This window comes from Pelecanus crispus, chromosome 13, assembly GCF_030463565.1.
Source record: "Pelecanus crispus isolate bPelCri1 chromosome 13, bPelCri1.pri, whole genome shotgun sequence".
Lineage (NCBI taxonomy): Eukaryota > Metazoa > Chordata > Aves > Pelecaniformes > Pelecanidae > Pelecanus > Pelecanus crispus.
This window is the reverse complement of record NC_134655.1, coordinates 6743544-6765023: the sequence shown is the minus strand read 5'-3', so window position 1 is coordinate 6765023 and position 21480 is coordinate 6743544. Positions and strand designations below refer to the sequence as shown.

Sequence of the window (21480 nt, the reverse complement as noted above, 5' to 3'; positions counted from 1 at the left end):
CTCCCTCCGCCGGCGGGCGCCGGCCTGCCGCGCCCCCCCAGCCCGCCAGGGGGCGCCGCGCCCCTCTCGCCTCCGCGCCGCGGAGAGGCTGCCGGGAGCCGCCATTTTGTCGGCGTGCGCTGGCTGCCGAGCTGGTCCCGCAGCCGGTGCCGGCAAGGAGGGGGACGCGGCGCGGTGAGTTGTCAGGCGGGCGTGGCCGTGGCCGTCGGTACCCCGGGGCTGTGGGCGAGACGGGCTGCCCGGCTGCCAGCTCTGGCGGCTCTCGCTGCCCCGGGCAGCTCGGCGGGGCTCCCCGCGCGGGGCAGGGGCTTGGTCCCTCCGCGCTGCCCGGGGCCCTCCCGCCCCTCACGCAGAGGGTGCCGGGGGGCCCGAGGGCTGGCGGGGACGCCGCTGCCCCGGCCTCTCCCAGGCGGTGGCGGCGGTCGCCAGCCGGGGGAAGCGTTGCCATGGGAACGGGGCGCGCCCCTCCGCCCTGAGCTGCGGGGCCGGGCCGGGCCTGCCCCGCCGGGTCCCCCGACCCCAGCCCCGGAGCCGGCGGCCCCTCCGGGCGGGTCTGCCCTCCGTGCCCCCGCTGCCGGCTTGAAGGCCCACAAGCGACTTTCCTCTGAATACAGCGTTTAATGTTGTGTTCTCGTTACATAAGGAACAGAAAAATTTGCTATGCTAATACGCACTTTTGTGGCCGTCTCTGGTTCTTTTGAACATAGTTGAATATTGTCTGCCCTTGCCCACTGCTTCTTTTTTTTTTTTTTAATAGAGCCATCACTTTCTAGAATGACCTTTCTGCTTCTTGGTAGTAAAAATACAGTTTTGTTCAGGTTTTCCACGGTAAGAATTCGGTAGTTATTAAGAATTCTTCAGGAAGGAGTTCACTCAGATCCTATTTTTTTCAGCTGTAATTCAAACTTCAGTACAAGTAGTTCTCTTTTGCACAAAGGCTATGTATTTATGCTGATACATTTCTCTTTAACAGTTAGTGTATTTCTGTTTCTGTACTACTGTCTCTGATGCTCCTGTCTTCCTCATAGAAGCCCTATAATTAGTCTTGGTAATTTCTGTCCATTCTAACAGTTATTAATCTGCATCTGTTAAAAAGTATAAATTTGTTCTTGAAACTGGTTTTAGATATTTTTCCAGAACTGCTTTCATTATCCCTTCATTGCTACATCTGACGTTCCAATTTTATTACTTCGTATAGCTAAGTGGGAGGATTGTGTTTCTTAAATGAACAATTAGAAACTACAAGATCTTACGGTAGTCCAGCTTGGAAGGAAAAGCAACCGACCCCGGAAAAAAAAAAAAAAAAAACCCACAACTTTTTTTGTCAAATACTTTTTTTTTTAATCTAATACCTGAAAAAAGAGCAGTATGATATACATTAACTTAATCTACTCTTTGCTTATCTTGAAATAAATCACCACATAACAGAGAAAACAACAGTGAAGTGTTCTCTAAGAAAGCAAGCTTTCATAGGATGGGTTTGTTGATTAAGCTTTTATTTGGATATTTCTTATTTTCTTAAGTGCTTCATTTTGCTATTTACTTGATTGCTTTGCAGTTTTCTTTGAGGCCCTTTAAAGAACACGCAACTACTTTCCGTAGAAAACTTGGCACCTACAGCATTGGCCAAGAAGGGCAAATGAACAAGTTAATAATTGTTCTGTATCTCCTCTGACCTTGCACTTTGTAACTAGCAGCAAAAGTGAAAGAATTCTGATGAGGGTTGCTGTTTAGCTGCTCCTACTCATACGAGGCAGACTTGCATTTGTTATCAGAACAGTAAGAAAAGGTGTGTTCATATCTCGTTTGAAGTATGAGGATGGATTTCATTTCAGGCCTCCATGTACCTGTGATAGTGCTTCTGCGTCTGTTGCTGTCCTCCCAGGGTGGGCTAGGCAGCTGCAGGGAGCTGAAGAGTTTCAGAAAATCCAATTTATAATCAGATGCAGAATGTCCTAGGAGAGAGAAGAGAAGGCTGGATCATTGGATCTTATTCTGTCTGTTGTTACAGTCATTCCCCTTTTTGTGTCCTCTAGTTTTTAATTCTAGGATTTTGTTTTGCTCACTTTGGATCTTCTGGAGTCTCCCCAATCTTATGTCCCTTGCTAGTTTCAGTAAAACATCTGAATTTCCCTGACCTCAGACTCTTTCAACTTTAGAATATATTTTAATTTGTATTTCTTGGCCAAAGGATAGAATTTTCATTTTTTTTTTTTTAATCATAGCTTTGGAGTTGTGCCTTCGTAAACTGTGCTGAAGGTTATGTGAAAAGGAAAATTTTTAACCTTTGTTTTTTTCTATCAACAGGAATGTAAATATTGGAATTTGTTCTAAAGAGTGGTGGAAAATAAAAATGAAACCAGTATCTGTTTTGATTAATCAATTACTAAACTTGGTCTGATTGGATACTAATTTCTTTGGGGAAAAACTTTTGTAAGCACCCTTTGCATTTATTTGTTTCAGGACTTAAGAGCGTACAGTCCTTTGCAGCTTCTTATTTTTCATAACATGTGGCCTGTCTTGCAGAGTTCTAATCCAAAATATTCTGAACACGATGATTGAAAGTCAGGCTCCAGAAATAGCAAGATTTTTGAATATAAAAAAAGTAGCTGTGCTTGAAGGTTGAAAGTATGTTAACACTGAAGAAGGCACACTGCAAAGCTTGAATTGAATGTCACTCCTGTCATATAAGATGTAAAATGAAGCTGCACATACCTTGCAGTTCGTTGTCCTTCCCCTTCTATGTTTTGGAGTTTCTTATTAAATAGGCAAGCAGAATGTTTTCAACAGGTGCAACTTTCATATTTCACTCTTGGTACAATATTATAATTAGAATTAATCCCCAGGTCATTCCAGTTTCCTGACACACTTAAAATATAGAGGATAATTCAAGAGAGCTTTTCAAGTTTGCAAGATGATGAGTTGTGTATGTTTATACGTACATATATGTGTGTGTGTGTGTATGTAAAAATATATATACAAATTCACCTCATTCTTTAATGGCAGAACATTCATGGTATGATACCAGAAAGTATCACGATGCTGCTTCTGCATCAGGCTGCAGTTAAATGAATGTGAATAATGAACTAAGCACCGCTGGTGTGTTCGGGAGTATTAGCTGGGTGGAAGTGAGTATCCTCGCCAGTGGGTGAGGCAGGAGGTGATGGGCTCTCTACTTGCGTGGTTTTACAACTTCGTTCTTTAGAATCCAGAAGATTCTGCAGTTTTGCTGTGGCATTAATCATGTTGCTGTAGCTAAAGTTCCATATCATTATGTCTTCGTGATAAAAGACACCCTCTTTTTCCATCTTTTTCTTCAATTATAAGTTTAAATGATTTGTAAACGGATGTAATGCTAAAAGCTGGAGCACAGCTCATACTTGGGAAAGGAGATGCATCCCAGGGCACTGCAGGTTTTGCTAGGCATTTTTTACTCTTGGCTGTTCTACTTAGAATACCCCCATTGACTGGATAATTTTTTGTTTCTTAACCAAAAGAGCAGTAACTCAACTTTTAGGGGTTACATTTAGAATGAATCATAGAATCACAGAATGCTTTGGGTTGGAAGGGACCTTTAGAGATCATCTACCCCAACCCCCCTGCAGTGAGCAGGGACAGCTTTAACCAGAGCAGGGTGCTCAGAGCCCTGTCCAACCTGGCCTGGGATGTTTCCAGGGATGGGGCATCTACCACCTCTCTGGGCAACCTGTGCCAGTGCTTCACCACCCTCATTGTAAACAATTTCTTTGTTATATTTCTATAGTGATACACTTTATAATCACACATTTAAACTTTAAAAAATTTATTTATTTGTTTGTTTATTTAGCTGATGTGCTTCGTAGTTTACAAAAGTAGCTTGTCCTTTCTACTTTTAGGAGGGTAGGAACTGCATAGCTTGCATAGCCCCCAAAATGTAGTGGTAGACTTTCATGGATGGAAGTATGCTTCAAATTGTATTACTTACAATTTCCAAGCTGTTTTCTATTAGAGGGAAAAGTTCTGGAAGTTTAGTTTCAACTTCTTGAGGAAGAACTTGAAGCTAAATCAAATTCCTGTTAATAGTACAGCAGTCAATTTTTATGTTTTAACTTTATCATCACAGGAAGTCAGTCAGCTGCTTAAGGTTTTAGTAGGCTATTAGATCCTCCTAATTCTTGACTCCAGTCACAGAGACTTTTACACACTCTCCATCTTAGAAATAAATACAACCTTTTTTATATAAATTATATTAAATGCAGATTTTCTATCACTGGAATTATAAGTCTAAAATGTGTGTAATACAGAAATGAAGAATCTTTTGAAAAATTGATTTTTTTTTTCTTCCCTTTTTATGGTAGTGTTGTAGTACTGAATTTGAAATGTATTTTCAGCAAGTTGGGTTAAGCAGCCTTTTGTAAGAGGGGGGAACAGTAGAATAATTAAGCAAATGAAGATATTGGTAGGGAATATGGAAACAGGATGGAAAAACTAATAGGCTGATTTTCCTAAGGTTTTTTTTGGGGAAAAAAGCCAGAAATGTAAAAATTCTTCTTTCCCAATGATTTGCCTGAAAGAATACTTACAGAGTCTCAATAAGCTGAAATGGTACAATTCAAGTGACCTTGTAATTAAAAATTGATAGCTAAATCATACACAGACTTTTGTATGATTTACAGGAGTACAGTGCCTTTCATGAAAAATACTATATTCCTGTTTATGCCATGAATAAAACATATATCTTACTGGAACTGCCAGAGAAATTCGAGACCATCAGGATTGCTTCTTACTTTTTTACAGTTTTGTTTTGGTGGGTTATTTGAAGTCTTGTGCTCTTGGTGTTGGCTCTCCTGTTCTCTACTTTTACCTTTAGTCTCTTTCCATCTTTCTCAGTATGCTTGATGTTTGGTAGGATTTTTCCTGTGTTGGTTTTGGGATTTTTTTGGTGGTGTTTGTTGGTTTTTGGGGGTTGGTTCCCCCACCCTTATTTTTAGGTACTGCCATCTGTAGGCAATTCAGTTCAGTGGCAGTAGCTGTCAGAACTAAACTTTTGCTTTAGATAGGTTTTCCTGTGTCCAAATTAAAAATGCCAACATCTCTTTCACACTTTGCTTTGTACTAAACATGTAGCAAGGTGTGGTAGAGCTAAAATTATTTTCTCCAGACCTTTAGTCCTTTGTCTATCTTGGTCACTTTGAATAACACTGGTTTATACATTCATTCATGGGCCTAACTGATTATGTCTTATGTTTGAGTTTTGACATCTCTGTAGGACCATGTACTTAGTCTATAGCATGCCAGTTTTTTCTATAGTGGCTGGTATTTACTCCATCCTTCTCATACATACAGCTAAAGTTCTTCCGAAGGCATTCATCTTCCAAGTTCACAAAGACAATTTTTTTTTTCTCTGCCCTTGGCAGATGTGAATTTGTCCCACTCTTACCTACTGAGAGCACTGCCATGGATCCATTGTTCTTGTTTATTGCTTTATTGCATACCCATATGACTTCTTCATGAAGAAAAATACAATATGAAAATCAAAATGGTATGTTTCTATTGGCCTGGTTGTATATATTTCTAAGATGGAGAGTGTGTAAAAGTCTTTGTGACTGGAGTCAAGAATTAGGAGCATCTAATAGCCTGCTAAAACCTTGAGCAGCTGACTTGACTTCCTGTGATGATAAACCCTGATGGAAAGCTAAGTAGGACCTGTTTGAACAACAGACAAATGAAGCTGAGCTGATGGATTTATGTAAGCTTTGGCACTGAATCAAAAGGAGTTGTGTAGATACATACCCTCTTTATAAAATAAAATCTAAGCAGAATTTTTTTAAAAAATGGCTATTGATAATTACATGTAAATATGCTAGGATTTGTAAACACTGTTTAAATAAATACTGTGTTTCTTGTGGTTTTAATCTGTATATGTACGCTTTCAGTTAGCAGCATGTACCTTCCCTGATCTGATTGCAGCTGAGCAGGCACAAAGTGAAATTCAGTGAAGTGACATATGCATAATCTGTGCGTCAGCTGGTACAGTATGTTCTGTTTGATATTTGCTTGGTGCACTACTCTCACATTTCAAAATTCAGTCAACAGTAAACACTAACATTGCTCTCATAGTCAGCATGTCAAGCAGTAAAAGCTCCACCCTTATGTACCCTTTGGTCAGGAGCATGAGGCTGTGGAAGTACGTTCCTGACTTGGAGGTTACTGCCATGCTCGTCATGTGGAAGAATTAAAAATAACTCCCTATAATGCCAATCTGTTTGAGGACTAAGGATGGAAATAATCATGTCTAATAAAATATACTTGAAAGAGAAAAGCAGGTTCCGTACTTTTCCTTTGAAGCATTTCAGATCTAGGTAATGCGATAATGTCATATTTTTGCATAAAATCATACCTGTTAATATTTTTAAAGCTGAATTGAACATGTTTGGCTTGCAAAACCACAGTGTACAGTTTTGCATTTTGAATAAGTTAACATTTTTGCTATAAATTCTTGTTGTTATTTTTTCTTCTGAAACGTAATCGATAGACTGTATAAATTGGTACTTTAGCTTGAAAGTGGGAGATGTCTTGTGACAAATACCTTCAGATGTTTAAAAGGAGGATTAAACTTGGCTCAGCTTCGGGAAGTCTTTCAGACTAAAATAGGTTTTGTTTAGTTACTGCATATATAAGAAGATATTTAATGCCTCAGTAATGCTTAAAAAAATCTCTTGGGTTTTATAAGTGAAGAGGAACTTTAACATTGCTGGACCTTCTACCTTTAATTCATATATGATTAATTAAATCTATGCAGAAAGGCTTAATTAACTTCTGTATACATAAAGTATACTCTCTGAACTCAGGTTTGCTGCTGGTATGTATTGTAAAGTCTTGAGTACATGTTAGTTGGCTGCTTTTTATTAATTTCCGTTTCTTAGCCATAAACCATTAAAAAATTTACCTTCAGTTAGTTTTCTTATGCAGTTAATGCTTGTCTGAGTACTGTTATGGTGCAGGATATTGTTCTAAATCATTACTCCAACTAACTGGAGTAAGGCAACTGTTAAAATACTTCTGTAGAAATACTATACCTAAGCTAGTTTTAATTTCACATTTTGAACAGTTGCTTTTAATGGTTGTTTGAAATAGAAACAATTGAACTTGATGTTGCATTTAAAGTAGTACTAATGTTGTATTTAAAGCAATACTTACACAGGCGAAGAGTTTGCCTCTGCTTAATAAATATGTTAATGTCTTTTTCTCTTAGATAAAATTATACTGAAATGTAAACAAGCTATGTTTAGAGGGGCTGTCGTAAGAAAAGGGCTTCATGATGTGGATGGAGTGTTGTTAAAGCTAGCAAATACCCGTGAGGGATTTGTCCTGCTTCTGTCATTGCAGTATTTAGATGTGGTTCTGAGAGGCTTCTAGGATGATGGTTGAATCTTTCTGCTCCAAAAGATCAAGAGCAAATAATGTGCTTGATACAATTTGAAACAGTTACTTCATAGTAAAGATTTGATGTGTGGTGATTGGACCTTCTGTCAGTACTTACTGCTCTTTTGGTATGTGGTTTTCACGCTGTTTCGATTGTGAGGATGGAGATAGATTGCTTACCTCCAGAGAATCCAAACATGTCGATAATCAAATTATCTTCCATGTTGAGGGCATTTGTTTTATTCACCGTGTTAACAGAAGGTGTACTGAAGTATTCATAGCACTGTAGAGAAAACTGTTTGAAAGAATAAAGACATCAATCTCAATGCTCTGAGTGATGAATGCATTACATATAGGGGTTTTTTTTTAGTTTTAACTTAATGCTTATTTCCAATTATATTTTCCCCAATTGTTAGAAGTTCCAGCACAGTACACAGAGATTTCTTTTTTTCTGCTGCTAGATCTGGCTGAAAGGCATTATCCTGTGATTTCCATTGCAGTTGAGGGTGGTACAGATACAGAATTTTAGGTAGTTCTGTTAGTTTATGTTTGCCTACCATTCACAGTTAATTAGAAATAATCACTAAAACTGAAAAATAACATCTCAGTTACCTGAATGTCCTCTCCATCCTAATTTCTAATATTTCAGTTTAATCTTTGATCCTCTTCCTTCCCTCTTTGTGTCTTTGCTCAAGTGTTTCCTTCTCTGTTCCTTAGTGTCATTAGAACACACACACATCTTTCCAGGAAACACCAAGAGGATCAACAGAGTAAGTGGAGTAAAACTAATACAAACTGATCTAAGTAACAGTTTAAAACTCATGCTGTTATTTCTGTTAGGAAAGTCTGTCATATGAGACATGTACCATCTACGTGATATTTTGAGTTCTGTAGCCTATATTTTTAAAGGTGAGAAGTTATTTTGGGAGAAGAGGAGAAAATGCACAATTAAACGTTATATGCTTATAGGCACTCTAAAAATGAAGCCTGCTTTGAAAGAAGTGGGGTCTTTGGAATGAAATTATCTAAAAAGTAGGTGTTTGCCAATTGCATGAAATAAAAATTTTCAGAGTTTTCAGCTTATTTACTGAAAAAAAAAGTTATGAGGTGTGTCAAATTTTCTGATGTCAGAGGGGGAGAGTTTTAGTGAAAGAGTCCTGAAAACTACTGCAAGACCCAGGCTTGCTCATGCAGCATAAGTATGATTTGAAGATCATCCCTGTCAGAGGGCACTGGAGAATCTGGGCCTTACTTAAGATACAATATTTGTTCAAAGTGCTTTGGTAAAATATCTTCTTTAGCTTATGAAAAATAATGACTTACAGTAAGCTGTGCATTCATGTTGTAATGAAGTTTTATATCTATCTATCTATATGCAGCTGGTATATATTAATCTATTTTTTATTCTTTATGCATATGATACTGCTTTATGAATATGCATATGCATATGAGACTTCTTTTTAAGAATGGCAGATTTTCAGATGAGTTCTGATAACGGAGCGGTTAAGTGGTGCTTAGAATGTGTAGGTAGTTTACGAGAAGTGGGGGCATAATTAATTCTCTTAACTGTTTTTTAACTTCATGTATCATAGTCATCATTGTAGTATGTGGTCACCCCATATGACATAAGGAACAAAAAAGTGCAAACGAAGGGTGATCTTTGTACCTCCAGTAAATTCTTGAGATCTGTCAGATTTGAACTTTGGTCTGATTTCACTAAGGACCCTGGAGGGCAAATTACAGAGGATAGCTGAGTAGATCATCTCTGATTTGCTACAGTTATTTTGTATGCAACAGATCAAAGAGGGATGTAGAAGCTCTATTCTGATTTTAAAGTAAATATAAAATAAAAATGGTTAATATGTAAAAATTTAAACAGTTGTTTTTTCATTGTTTCTGAACTCATTTCTATATAAGTAAAATAGAAATGAAGATTAAACTGCTATTCATACACTGAAAGGATGTGCATTTGTTTTTTCAATGTATATTTTGAAAGGAATCTCTGAAGGATGTGAGGTAGGCTTTGTTTGCCACCTTGTAGAAAGTCTTTTAGACATGCAGATAAGAAAATTAGTCTGCAGCTAACAGTATTTGAGTAACACAAATTATTCTATGAATGCAGTGTACTAGTAATGATGATAGACCCATAAGGTCATTTGAGATCATTACAGAAACGGTCCTAGAGGATCTAAAATTTTTAAAAGGAAATAAACATGAACTTTTAAACTTTTGTTGTAAAAATTGATTGTTTTCGATTATATATATATGCATATTAAAAAAAACCCACGTATTGTGACAGCTTTCATATTACTTACTACATGTAATTACTGGGGTTTGGGTTTTTTTTTTTTTTCTTCTTCAAAGTCAAAACAAGCATATAGGTCAGATTTGTAGGTCAGTCAATGTAATTTATTCAGAAGCTATTTTTGAATTTGCTAAGCTAAAACAGAAAACCACAGTATAATTTCCAGTGTCATTACATTAGTCACAAACTGACTTACGGAAGGAATTAAAGCTGGTGCCCAGAAGTAGTCTTGTATCCATGATTACGTGAAGCAAGCATGCTGGGTCTGTCAAAACATCATGTTTTCTCAACCTGCTTATAGGTTAATTATCTTTGTCATCGTGGCAAAGGATGCAGCGATCCTGCAGTGCGTAGTCATTTTAATTTTCCCCTCCCCCTTCTGAACTTTAAAAAAGGTTTTGTCCTTCCTGTAGAAGCTAAATCTGGTATTATGTAGGCAATTATTATAATTGTCACATCTGCATTGACCTTACGGAAAGTATAGTCAATAGTAATGCAGGTGTTGAGGAAGGAGCATGTTGAGGAAGCTAAATTTTTGCCTGATGGCCTACCTTATAAAGGTAAGGAGTGGAAATAGATACATTTCGGGATTCATACAGAAAAAGGAGGAGGGCACTTACTCAAATAAATACATATTCTGTTCTTCCTTATATGCATTTCTTTTTGCTAATTGCTGAATTATTATTGCTTTGTGCTAAGAAGTCTGTTTGGGCAGCCTCATCATAATTTAATTTATCACTTAATAAAGGAGTAAGTTGGAGATGTGTATCAGCAGTAGCCTGTGTTTTACCGAAGACTTTCTAAGTCAGTAATATCACTGCACTTGTCAGGACAAGACATGAATTTTTACTGTGCTCTGATTCATCCGTCTTGGGATGAAGGCGATGACGGTGTCAATTTGTGGTTCTTGCACAGGACCTGCGGGAACCAAGTTGCTTGCTTTCATCGTCGTGAAAGAAGGGGCTTGTCTGAGTGCTCTTAGCAGCCTTCTGGTGCAGAAGGGTGCAGGGCAGGACTAGTAGTTTGTACTCACCCTGGAAAAGTGTAGGCAGGAAGAGGCATGTGGGACAAGTGTTAAGGAGAATGACATTCCTCCAGGGAGGGAAGGGAGGAAAAGCTGAGGTGATGGCAGAAGCGCGGGAACTTTTGATGGAGAGTGTAGGCAGGGCATGGGAAAGTGGAAGGAGTGTGCTGGGTATGAACGCTAGTGCCGGGTAGTCCAAGGTGCTGATCTTAAAAGCAGCGCACAGCACTTTGGTAAAATGCCCCAGGGAAACATCTGATAGTTTATTTCACAAGATACTTTGCCAAAAGGAAAATTGAGATGTATGTCCTCACAATATAACACAAGCCTAAAGGCTTTCTTCTTTTTGATGATGCTTTTACCAGTATGGGGGAAAATAAGGATAGTTGTGTTTCAGAACTGGGCTGTAAAATCTTGCAAATGCAGTCTGGGTTAGATCAGTACTTTAAATTCAGTAACTTCGTATTTCAGGTTCGGAAGCCTTTTGGCAGGGTTTTGCCCAGAGCTTTTGTTAAATATTTTGTTGATTTCATTCTTTCGATGTTTGTTTGTTGAGAAGTAGAACATGCTTTTAAAGCTATAAATGTATAAACCTGTATGCTTTCCAGGTATTTTTATTGGCCTGTAAAACTTCATGATCTTCCTGCCTTTCTTTATGGATTTTTTGTTTTGTTTTTAATGCTTTGGTGTTTGCCTCTGCATGTTTGGGGGCAGGCAAGGGTGAGATGGGAGGGAAGAGGAAGAGACATTATTTTAATACATAAAGGATGGCTAGTTTAATTTAGCCAGTTTCCAGGCTTGTATATGGGTATGATGAAGCCTTCTGTCTGTGAAATTAAAACATTTAATCTTTGTTTAGGAAATCTGAAAGGAGAGCCCTACTTATGAAGAGATGACGTGTAATGGCCCAGGTAACTCAGAAGCTTGTGCCACTCCAGACACTGGTGGTGACCAGGAATGGGCACAGGAACACTACCGACTCGGAACTTTTGTTGAATTTCCACTTGGCTGTCCGGTTTCAGCATCAGCACTAGCACGAGCTGGCTTTGTTTATACTGGACAAGGTGACAAAGTGAAGTGCTTCAGTTGCCATACAACTATTGAAGGATGGACGCCTGGGGATTCTGCAGTTGAGACACACAAAAAGTTTTCCCCAGATTGCAAATTTATTACTGAATCTACTTTTCTGGAAAATCACATGCATTCTCTCGCCCAGAACTACCAGCGTAGAACTGAAAATGGTTCCAGCAACTCAGCCCTCCCGTGTACTCTGGATGACCCATCTGATGTGGAGGCAGATTACCTTTTGAGAACTAGGCAGGTTGTGGATATGTCAGATAATTTTTATCCTAAAAACCCTGCTATGTGCAGCGAAGAGACAAGATTAAAGTCTTTTCACAACTGGCCCCTCAATGGCCAGTTGACACCAAAGGAATTAGCTAATGCTGGATTCTATTATACAGGTGTTGGTGATCAAGTGGCATGTTTTTGTTGTGATGGAAAATTGAAAATGTGGGAACCCAATGACAGAGCTTGGTCAGAACACAAGAGGCATTTTCCCAAATGCTTTTTTGTCCTGGGCCGGGATGTTGGAAATGTTCCAAGTGAATCTATTCCTGCTGAGCTTGGGAGAAGTGGTCTGAACAATGCAGAGCATCCAAGGAATCCGTCTATGGCAAAATATGGAAATCGTTTACAAACATTTTTAACTTGGATATATCCGGTTGACAAGGAGCAACTTGCTGAAGCTGGGTTCTATAGCATAGGTAAGCCAGACCTTAAAATGGCTAGTATCTTTTACAAGGAAATTTTATATGAGTGTCTTGTTACGAAAAAATAAGCTTTTTGTTATTCTAATATGGAATGATTTGCCAGAATTTCTTTACACTGTAAACTACTTTTCATAGTTCTTGTGTAAAATGATATACATTATATCAAGTATTTTTAATAGCAAAGTATAAACTTGGTCATAAATTCATTTTTAGCAGTAAAACATCAAAGTGTGTGTTCCTTGCCTGCTAGAACCCTCATAATACATCTTTCACAATGACAATTATTGAAGTTAATACTTTTTAAAAAATGATATCTGTCCTCCAGATATCTACCTTAGGTCTAAGAAGCGGGCTTGTGGCCCGTACAGGAGCCTGTGAACAAGACAATCCAGGTTTTGTGCCATTTTATTTAGTTAACGTGTGTTTGCATTATCATAGCATTCGGACACCTGAAACTAGCAAATACCATTACTGCCTACTGTAAAAGCCTTATGAAGACAGTGACTCAAGTGGAAGAGCTTTTACTCTTAGACATGTAGTGTGGGACTTGGGTAAGACTCCATCATCTTTGTGCATTGGTTTCCCAAGTAGATAGAATTGCACAGTGCCGTTAAAGCCCTTTGAAGTTGTTCACTGAGAGATGATGTACAAAGAGTGCAAAGTGTTGCTATTATTAGGTCATAAAAAAAGGGGGATTATCTGGGATAATTTCTTGCTCTCATCTTAATTGACTTCTCTCTTAGTAGCTCTTGGAAGAACTTTTTAATCTGATTCCATTTGTTTTACTTGTGGCCATAAATAAAACCATTGATATATTCTTGTATGGATGATACATGGGCAATATTTGTACCCAGTGGAACTGCTTTTATTGATTTCTTCTTCGATTCCTAAAAGTACCTAGCTTCTCACAGCCAAGTGAGATCTGTATTGTGGAGGTGCACTAAACGGGCACCAGCTTACCAGACCCGATGGCTGTTCAAGTGACATCTGGGAAAACTGTTTCCTGTGGCCTGAGAATGATTTAGCTCTGTAGGAAAAAATCTATCCATACCTCCTCTCATTTCAATAAACACAGTATCTAAGCAGTTTCTGGCGCAGTCTTTGATTACGGTAGGCATAGTGCTGCAACAGAGAGAATGCAGTTTCTCCTAAGATCTCCTCAGTCGGTTATGCTACTGCTGCATAGAGCCTGTTAGTGGTGAAATGGAGGACCAAAAAGGCACGTAAACATCCTTAATTCTTTGTGGTAGACTACTTCATGGCATGTTTACCAGTGGATTGAGCTATTTGATAATAGATCATTTTTAGCTTTTGCTTTTTATCTGTATAATTACTTGCTAAAATAAAATTCAGGAATATTTCATGTGACTCTTGGTTTGTGTTTTTAAGCTCAAGTCTCTCCTGAACATTTGTTTGCAATCATAGTATTATGTCCTCCTTGAAAATGCAGTTCTTTTTAGTTACAAATGCTAATCAATAAATAAGTATTTTTTCTTATCAATGTAATGTTCAATTTAGTTGAAAACTTCTTGTTATGCCTCCTAGAAGTATGTAACTTTATTCTCGTTTGTTTCCTCAGGTAATGGTGATCATGTCATGTGTTTCCACTGTGGTGGAGGATTGCAAGAATGGAAGGAAAATGAAGACCCATGGGATCAACATGCCAAATGGTTTCCTGGGTAGGGTATTTTTTACCGTTTTCTTGTTGCATGTCAGAGTCTTACTTACAGTATATTACGTTTTAATGACAGAGCATACTAATAAAGGTTTTGGAAGGTTGACTGTGGCTTAACATTGTTTATGAAAATCACTTAATTTTTTTAGTTGCCCTCCTCCACTTCCTTCTCCTTTTTTGTCATGTAGGCAGCAAAGGAATGTCAGTTCATGGTTTATATTTTTCCTTTTCAATAAGTAGAAAAGATTTTAAGGAATTTTTTGCATGGGGTCCTTATTTTTGTTGTTCCATCTGTTCTACCTTCTGTAGTCCTGCTATTACATGTATAATCATCAACATATGCTTTAATGTTATATTGGAAGCCTCAAAAGAGGGCATTAACCTAATGTCTTCTTTGAGAGGCAGGAGGGAGTTCTTCTAAAGTGGGTGAGAAATAGAACTAAATCTCAAGAGGTTGAGGGCACAACTAACTCATTAGAGGTGATCAGTCTGAAAGGTTGCCCTGAAATTGTACTTTCTGAATAAATTTACTTTTAAGTCAGTGCTGTTTTGTATGTCAGCTTGTTTGTCAGAATTACTAAAGGGAAGAGAAGATTTCTGTGTCTGGCCTTAACTGGTGTCTCAGCTAGCAGAATCGTGAAGTTTTGTGAATAATGTAACTGATATTTTTTCCCTCATTATCCAAGCGCTACATTCTAATTGTTGTTTTAATAGCTTCATACATGCCAAAGTTTGTAACTTATGTCAGGATACAAAATGACTAAACTTCCGTCATGGTGCAAACAAACCTAAGGAAGTCAGTAGTGGTATTGAATGAACAAAATTCTGCATGTTAAAGGAGTGAGGATTCCAGACCCAGAATTAGTTTTTAGAAAGACTGCCAATTTTGTCTGAAATCTGTCTTGAGGAAAGGAAGAATAGTGTATGACTCACTGTTTCTTGCAGGTGGATAAAAGCTGTCCAAGTACAAAGACTTAGTTACTTGTATAACATTGATAAAATCAATGTCTTTTATGCGTTGGCTGCCAAATTTGTCTTCTGTGGTGAAAGGCTCTCTGGAAGCCTGAAGTTAGTATTTATGCATTAGCTGTTCCTTTTCTCAATAGTGGTACAGGCAGCTTTTAATTATTAGTCTCTGCCACTTGAAAGAGATGCCATTCCAAGTTTTTGGCTTGGTGCAGGGAATGGTTAAGACACATTTTCTTGCTACATTTCACTCCTCCTTATATGAGTTTGATTTGGTTTTAGGTTGCTTAAATTATATCGGCTTCGATTACTTCCTTTCAGATCATTAACTGTCTTACATGGAGTTTTTGTTTGCACATCAGCTTCAGTAGCAGTGTATCAGTCTTGCAGCATGCTGTCTATGTCCATGAACAGGACACTATGAAGGTGAAGTAACTGCTGAAGCTAGAGAACTATTGTCGAGGAGTATGGCATTCCCTAAATACTCTGGTAGGGAAGAGCTCTGCCCAGTGGCTGGTTGGAAAATACTGAAAGAAAGCACATAGGGCACCTGACCAGTGACTGCTTTTCTTTGATTGCACAAGACTAAAAGAACCAACATTTTAACATAATGGTTTGGTTTTCATTGGAGTGTTTACTTTTATAAACTTATGGCATCAGTTGTCATGGCCAACAACTCTTTAGCTTTCCGTTTCACCAAAAATGTGAAAAAGATAAGCACTGCTGAAGTGAATAAGATGTTTTTAGAAATGTTGAAATGACATTGCCGATGTTGACTAAACATTTAGAGATATCAAAAGCAAGCATTCTGCATGATGCAGGAAATTTATTGGAGCTTTCTGAAGTAATGTAGTCAATTTTTGTTTGCTTCTTATGCAGTTTTATTATAACTAAATATTTTCATTTATAGGTGCAGATTTGTGAGAAAGGAAAAGGGGCAAGAATTTATAAATAATGTTCATTTAAGAGATGGATGTAGGGATTCAACGGTAAGAGTCTTGCTTATTAATCAAATATCATTTCGTTAAAAGAAAATAATCTTAACATAATTTTCTTATGAAGTTACTCTTCTAATTATCTGCATATCATTTAGTCATCCTGCTGCTTCTTTCATTGACAAAGTGAAAGACATCGAAGTATGTTTTGGTTCTGTCATTCAGGGTTTATAGATCTCAGTTCTCCTTAGTTGGGTTATGGTCACAGGTAGGGTACCCTGTATACATTGTATATTTGGTACTGAACAAGTGCTATTTTTTTATAGCCTGGGAACCTAAGGTTTACAATGAATAATTTCCTTATTCAAGTGAAGTAGATAATGTTTCTTTTCTTGTTGGTAGAGCATTGTTAAACTTGTATGCAATCACTGAAAAGTAAACCCAATATTATTTTAGAATTCTTCCATAGACTAAGAATCATGTACATATGATTACAGCAAAGATGGGATAAAATGAAAATTTAAAACAATATGAAAGACATAACAAAACACTGATCCCTTTGCAGTTGTTCAGAGCAGGTTTAATAGCTTTAGTCAATAAAATAACTGAGATCAAATAGCTATTTTCTGTCTTGTAACTGTATAGGTTTCCTTCTACCTTCTCTAGAATTGTAACTTTGTCTCTTTATATTTCACTTTTAGACAGAAGCTGCTGAAGGGACAATACTTCCTAAAGGTATCTGTTTTGAAAAAACCCCAAACCAAGCAAGCCCCCCCCCCCTATTTTGGAATATCCATATTTGCATGTATAGTAAAGGAAATGGTTATTTTTAAAAGTAACCCTATTACATTTTTAAATAAAGCATGACAGGCAAATTGTTGGATGATACTCTTCCATTGCTTCATTGCTTCTAAACAACTACGAATGAATTTTATTTCTCTTAGGGGAAATCAAATCATGGTTGGATAAATATTGTAAAGAAAAATTGTAAACCATGAAAGAAGTACGTATAGGATGCAGTCTTATTTTTATAGCTAGTAAGTATGCATCAAGTATTGAATTAGTAGTGCTGTGGGATGAATGTTAAAGAATACTGAAATGAAACAATCATTGTTGCTTTTCACAAGGCGGGAAGAATTGGCCTGTTAAATGGCAAGGACTAGGAAGTTGAGAAAGCTTAAATAGCTTGTTATGTGTTCCAGTATTACGCATTCCTGCAATGTTTTTCACAAACACCAAACAAGGGAAGGATGGTCAAGCAGCTTCATCCCAGGGAGTGATAGCTCTTGCTAATAAGAGTGGTTACACAAAACCTATTTTAGAAATCTCTCACACACTGCTCATTTATAGGAGTAAAAATTAGGTTAAAACACTTGGCTCTTTGAACAGTCTTGTTAAGTAAAGAAGAAATTAGTCACTTACATGTAACAGAAGAACTGGAAATAAGTTTTTACAACTGGCGAAATTCTCAAATTGGAAATACAGTTCCTTCAGCTAGATATTTGCAAAAATGTCTTAGAGTGCTATTGTGAATACCATCTGATAATCAGATTCATCCTTGTTAAATTGTTTCGGTGTTTTTTTAATTTCTTGTTTTAGATGATCTCTTACAGAATCCTTTGGTACAAAGTGCCATAGACATGGGTTTCAGTTTGTCTGAGATTAGGAACACCATGGAAAAGAAATTGCAGATGTCTGGAGAAAGTCACACATCTGTTGGGGATCTGGTAGCAGACTTAAATGCTCAAAAAGAAAATAGAAGGGAAGAAGAACCAAGTGAAATCCCACTTGAGCAAGATGAGCTTATTCAATTACAAAACCTCTGTGTGTACTTTTGTATCAGCTCTTTAGTCTAGGAAATATATCTTAGTGTTACCTGTTTATACTACCTTCTGATGCAAGTCTTACTCAGGTGAAGTTACAGTACTGTAACTTAAAATTCAAGAGTTTTATTTTTGGACATAAAAAAAAAAGCTGAAGAAAATATTTGAGCGTAGCAGCATTTATAAATATTTGAGGTATTATATACCTCAAATACCTCAGAAGTGTATAATATTGAAATAATAGTCTAGCATGCTTCTGGGAAAGGTTACACATGCTAACTAAAAAGCCAAAATTATTGTGACAATGACATTTAAAAAAAAAGGCAAGAATAACTACAGATGTGGGGACTCTGGTGGCAAAATGAAATAGACACAGCAGCATACTGTCAAATATTCAGTATACTCAAAATGAAAAAATCTTAGTAGGGGACTATTTTTTTTTGCAATATAAAATTTTGCATGGGATAGAAGCATTTTTCTTCTTGGCCAATAAGAAAAAGTGTACTTCTAGGTGGTGTTTCTTTTCAATTATTCGTGTTCCAGCTATGCTGGGACATGTGAGTTACGCTCAGAAAGCCACTGTGGTACGTTCTGTAAATAGACCAAAGCCAGGGTTTCTAACTTGGGAGACTTGTAGTTTAATACAAGCATATGGGTGAATTCATATGGAGGGAAGAGACCAACTGGTGGCATGATAGGCAGAGATCTTACCAGCCCACTCATTTAAATAGGATTTTTATTGGACATTATGGGGGAAAAAGAACTTGCAATGAAGATGGACGTTATTTTTGTGGTTGGCTGTGCAGAGCTTTCCTCAAGTGGCAGGGGAAGGCTTTTGAAGTTTGCATTTTCAAATGGGGCATACTGGAATAATAAAGAGCTAATGTACAATGCAAAATTGATTCCTTCTGTATTACAAATTTTAAAGCTTTTGAAGTATGGGCATTTTGAAAATGGAGGCAGGGAAGGAAATCACATCCTCATTCTTTTCATTGGGGAAACTCTCTGGAAAAAAGAATAAAATCCAAATTACTTAACCAGTATCAACGAGCCTTTCTTTGACCTTCTGTACAAGTTTTGGGAAGGTTGTCAATGGGATGTCTGTGAAAAGAATGGTTCCTGATTGAAATATGCATATTCTAAATTCTATAGATATTTCAAGCTCTTGCAGATACAGATAGCTGAATTCCCTGCTTGCATTGGCCTGGGAGATGTAATGAGATGGGGGTGGGTGGAAGAGGATTCCATGCTGCAGCTTGGTTTCCTAGCTCTCGTATTTTTGTTTTCTTTTTAAAGGTGTGATCTTTAAATCATATGAAGAAAACCTTGTCCTTGTGTGTAAAGAAAAAAAAAGAGATTCAGTGGTACTAAGTACGTTTACATCTTTTTATGTGTTTGTTTTCCTTAGATCTCAGTACTGAAGAGAAGTTAAGACGCTTGCAGGAAGAAAAGCTTTGTAAAATCTGTATGGCTAAAGACATATCAGTTGTCCTCATCCCCTGTGGTCACCTAGTTGCCTGTAAGGAATGTGCTGAAGCACTTAATGAATGCCCTCTGTGTCGTAGAAATATTATGAAAAGACAGGAAATTTTTATGTATTAGTGAAATATACAGCACTGTGGATGCAAATGTTTCCCGCTTTATTGCTTTAAATATGTGTAATGTAATGTAAAAAATGCAGTTAATTCCAGGATGTAATCATATGACAGTATTTAGATTTTTCTGCTGTCAAACACTACATACCTTTTAACATTTTAAAAATTATTTTCCTTAAATGAATTTTTTTTAATGTAAAAACCAATATTAAAAGGTAAATGTATATAGCCTGTAACTTCAATTCATAGATCTGATTTGGGAAAGCCTAAGTAATGCAAAGCTTTGTTTATGTGATCATCCTGTTGCTTCACTTTGGGAGGACTCTGTATGACTGAAGTATATGCAAATACAGTTGTATAAAGAGTCTGACCCAATGTAAAATTTGTAAATTAGTAAGTGAATTTAAAAAATTATTATATACGTGTATATTATGTCTGAGATTTTAGCTTCTCAAAAATGTTATGTAAGATTGAAAATGTTACCTTATTTCTGTAACTTTGGTTGTGACATAATTCAGAGAATATGCGTAAACCTGCTGCTGCAATATTTCACCTTATGTTTGCTACTGTTACTTTGTAAGTCTGTCTGTTTTGATATATAATTCCTGTCTCCCCATTGTTTTTTTTCCTGGTTTAGATGTATAAATTGGCTTCACTAACCTATTTTTAGCCATCCGTTTTTCACAAAAACCCCTCTGTATATTAAATGTACATTAATTTCATTCCTTGAGAGAACTCAACAGAAATGAAGGAGATTTTATGTACCGTGTGCCCTTCATGAAAGGAGCAGCCTCTTTTTAAGCTTGCCGCCTACACAAAAAGGTGCTCATTGTTCGATTTCCACCCCCCTGTGGTTTTTTAACATTTAGCATTATCCTAACTCATTTATCTGCTAATACTTTGCAGTGCTTCTGTTTGTCTATTTTTTCATAAGAGAAGATTAAACACTATCTCCATGAAAATGCTTTCTTTTTAAATTTTTTTTATAATTCACCAGTAATGTTAGAAATCTTTCATTTTTGTTCTTGTCAGTTTGCAGCATTTAAATTAAAAAGTTAAGAACTGTTCTAGGCAGGGTCACTTTAAAATACTTAATAAACTATTTCTTACTGGACTGATCATCAGTTCTCCAATTAAAAAAAAGTATCATAGCTTTGTATTTAAGTACAGCTGGTTTATGATCACTCTGCTTAATTATGTGACTTCCTTAGTTTGTGGAGCTACTAATATGTTTTGTGTATATATTTTTATGAGTCCTACACACTAATATATTTAGAATATACAGAATATAGTTTTTCACGTGATAAAAGTGATTTTTAAATCAAATACACAGAAATTTAATGTCTACTTTTTCTATTTTTTTAAATGTGCTGTGATTATATGCTGGTGTAATGTTATGAATATTTAAAATAAAAGTGCAACCCAGTTGTTACTTGATCAGCATATTTGATTCTGACATGCAAAAAAAAAAAAATCATAACAGAAGGTTGCTTTCAGTTGCTTTTTTGTTTTGGAACTCAACTGTTACTAATTTAACCTGAGTGTTATTAAGGATAACAAGTATATTTTAATTGGAGAGGAAATAAAATCTATTGTTTGTATAAATTAAAGTGCGTTAATTATAAGATTAAAATACGTTAATTTTGCTATTTTTTGTAATAAATCAGAATTTGGTTCTTAGGAATACATGATGACTAGAAATTCATGAAGAATCTGGCACAGAGAGGTTTTATTTTGCCTTTTTGTGCCTCTGTGAAGAGTTTAGTGTTTCAGATAATTCATGCGTTCGGGGATTTTTCAGGAGAGATATGGACTGGCAAATCTGACAGGCCTGTTTCTAGCTCCCATTTTCACTTACAGGGAGGGTTTTCTGTACTTTTCAAGGGAAATTAAAGGAGGGGAGTTTGCCTATGAGCTGGTGTATCTTGCCTGAAATAGCTTGTTTAGTTAGTGTTGCCAGCCGTGTTATGCTGACTTGCTT

The 21480-nt window shown here is 37.1% G+C and overlaps 1 protein-coding gene across 4 annotated transcripts; it reads left to right on the top strand.

Annotated features, from left to right (window-relative positions):
- The first annotated feature begins 133 nt into the window (after window positions 1-133).
- XIAP (X-linked inhibitor of apoptosis) lies at window positions 134-21075 on the top strand. 4 transcript variants are annotated; one of them, XM_075720455.1, is made up of 7 exons: window positions 134-174; window positions 11593-12499; window positions 14085-14184; window positions 16057-16135; window positions 16783-16816; window positions 17681-17905; window positions 19313-21075. In XM_075720455.1, the coding sequence occupies exons 2-7, from the start codon at window positions 11626-11628 to the stop codon at window positions 19504-19506; spliced, it is 1506 nt and encodes a 501-aa protein (XP_075576570.1). In that variant the 5' UTR covers window positions 134-174; window positions 11593-11625; the 3' UTR covers window positions 19507-21075. The 4 variants fall into 4 exon arrangements, with proteins under 4 accessions (XP_075576570.1, XP_075576572.1, XP_075576571.1 ...); XM_075720456.1 differs by lacking the exon at window positions 134-174 and adding an exon at window positions 5980-6014; XM_075720457.1 differs by lacking the exon at window positions 17681-17905.
- Window positions 21076-21480: the final 405 nt, after the last annotated feature.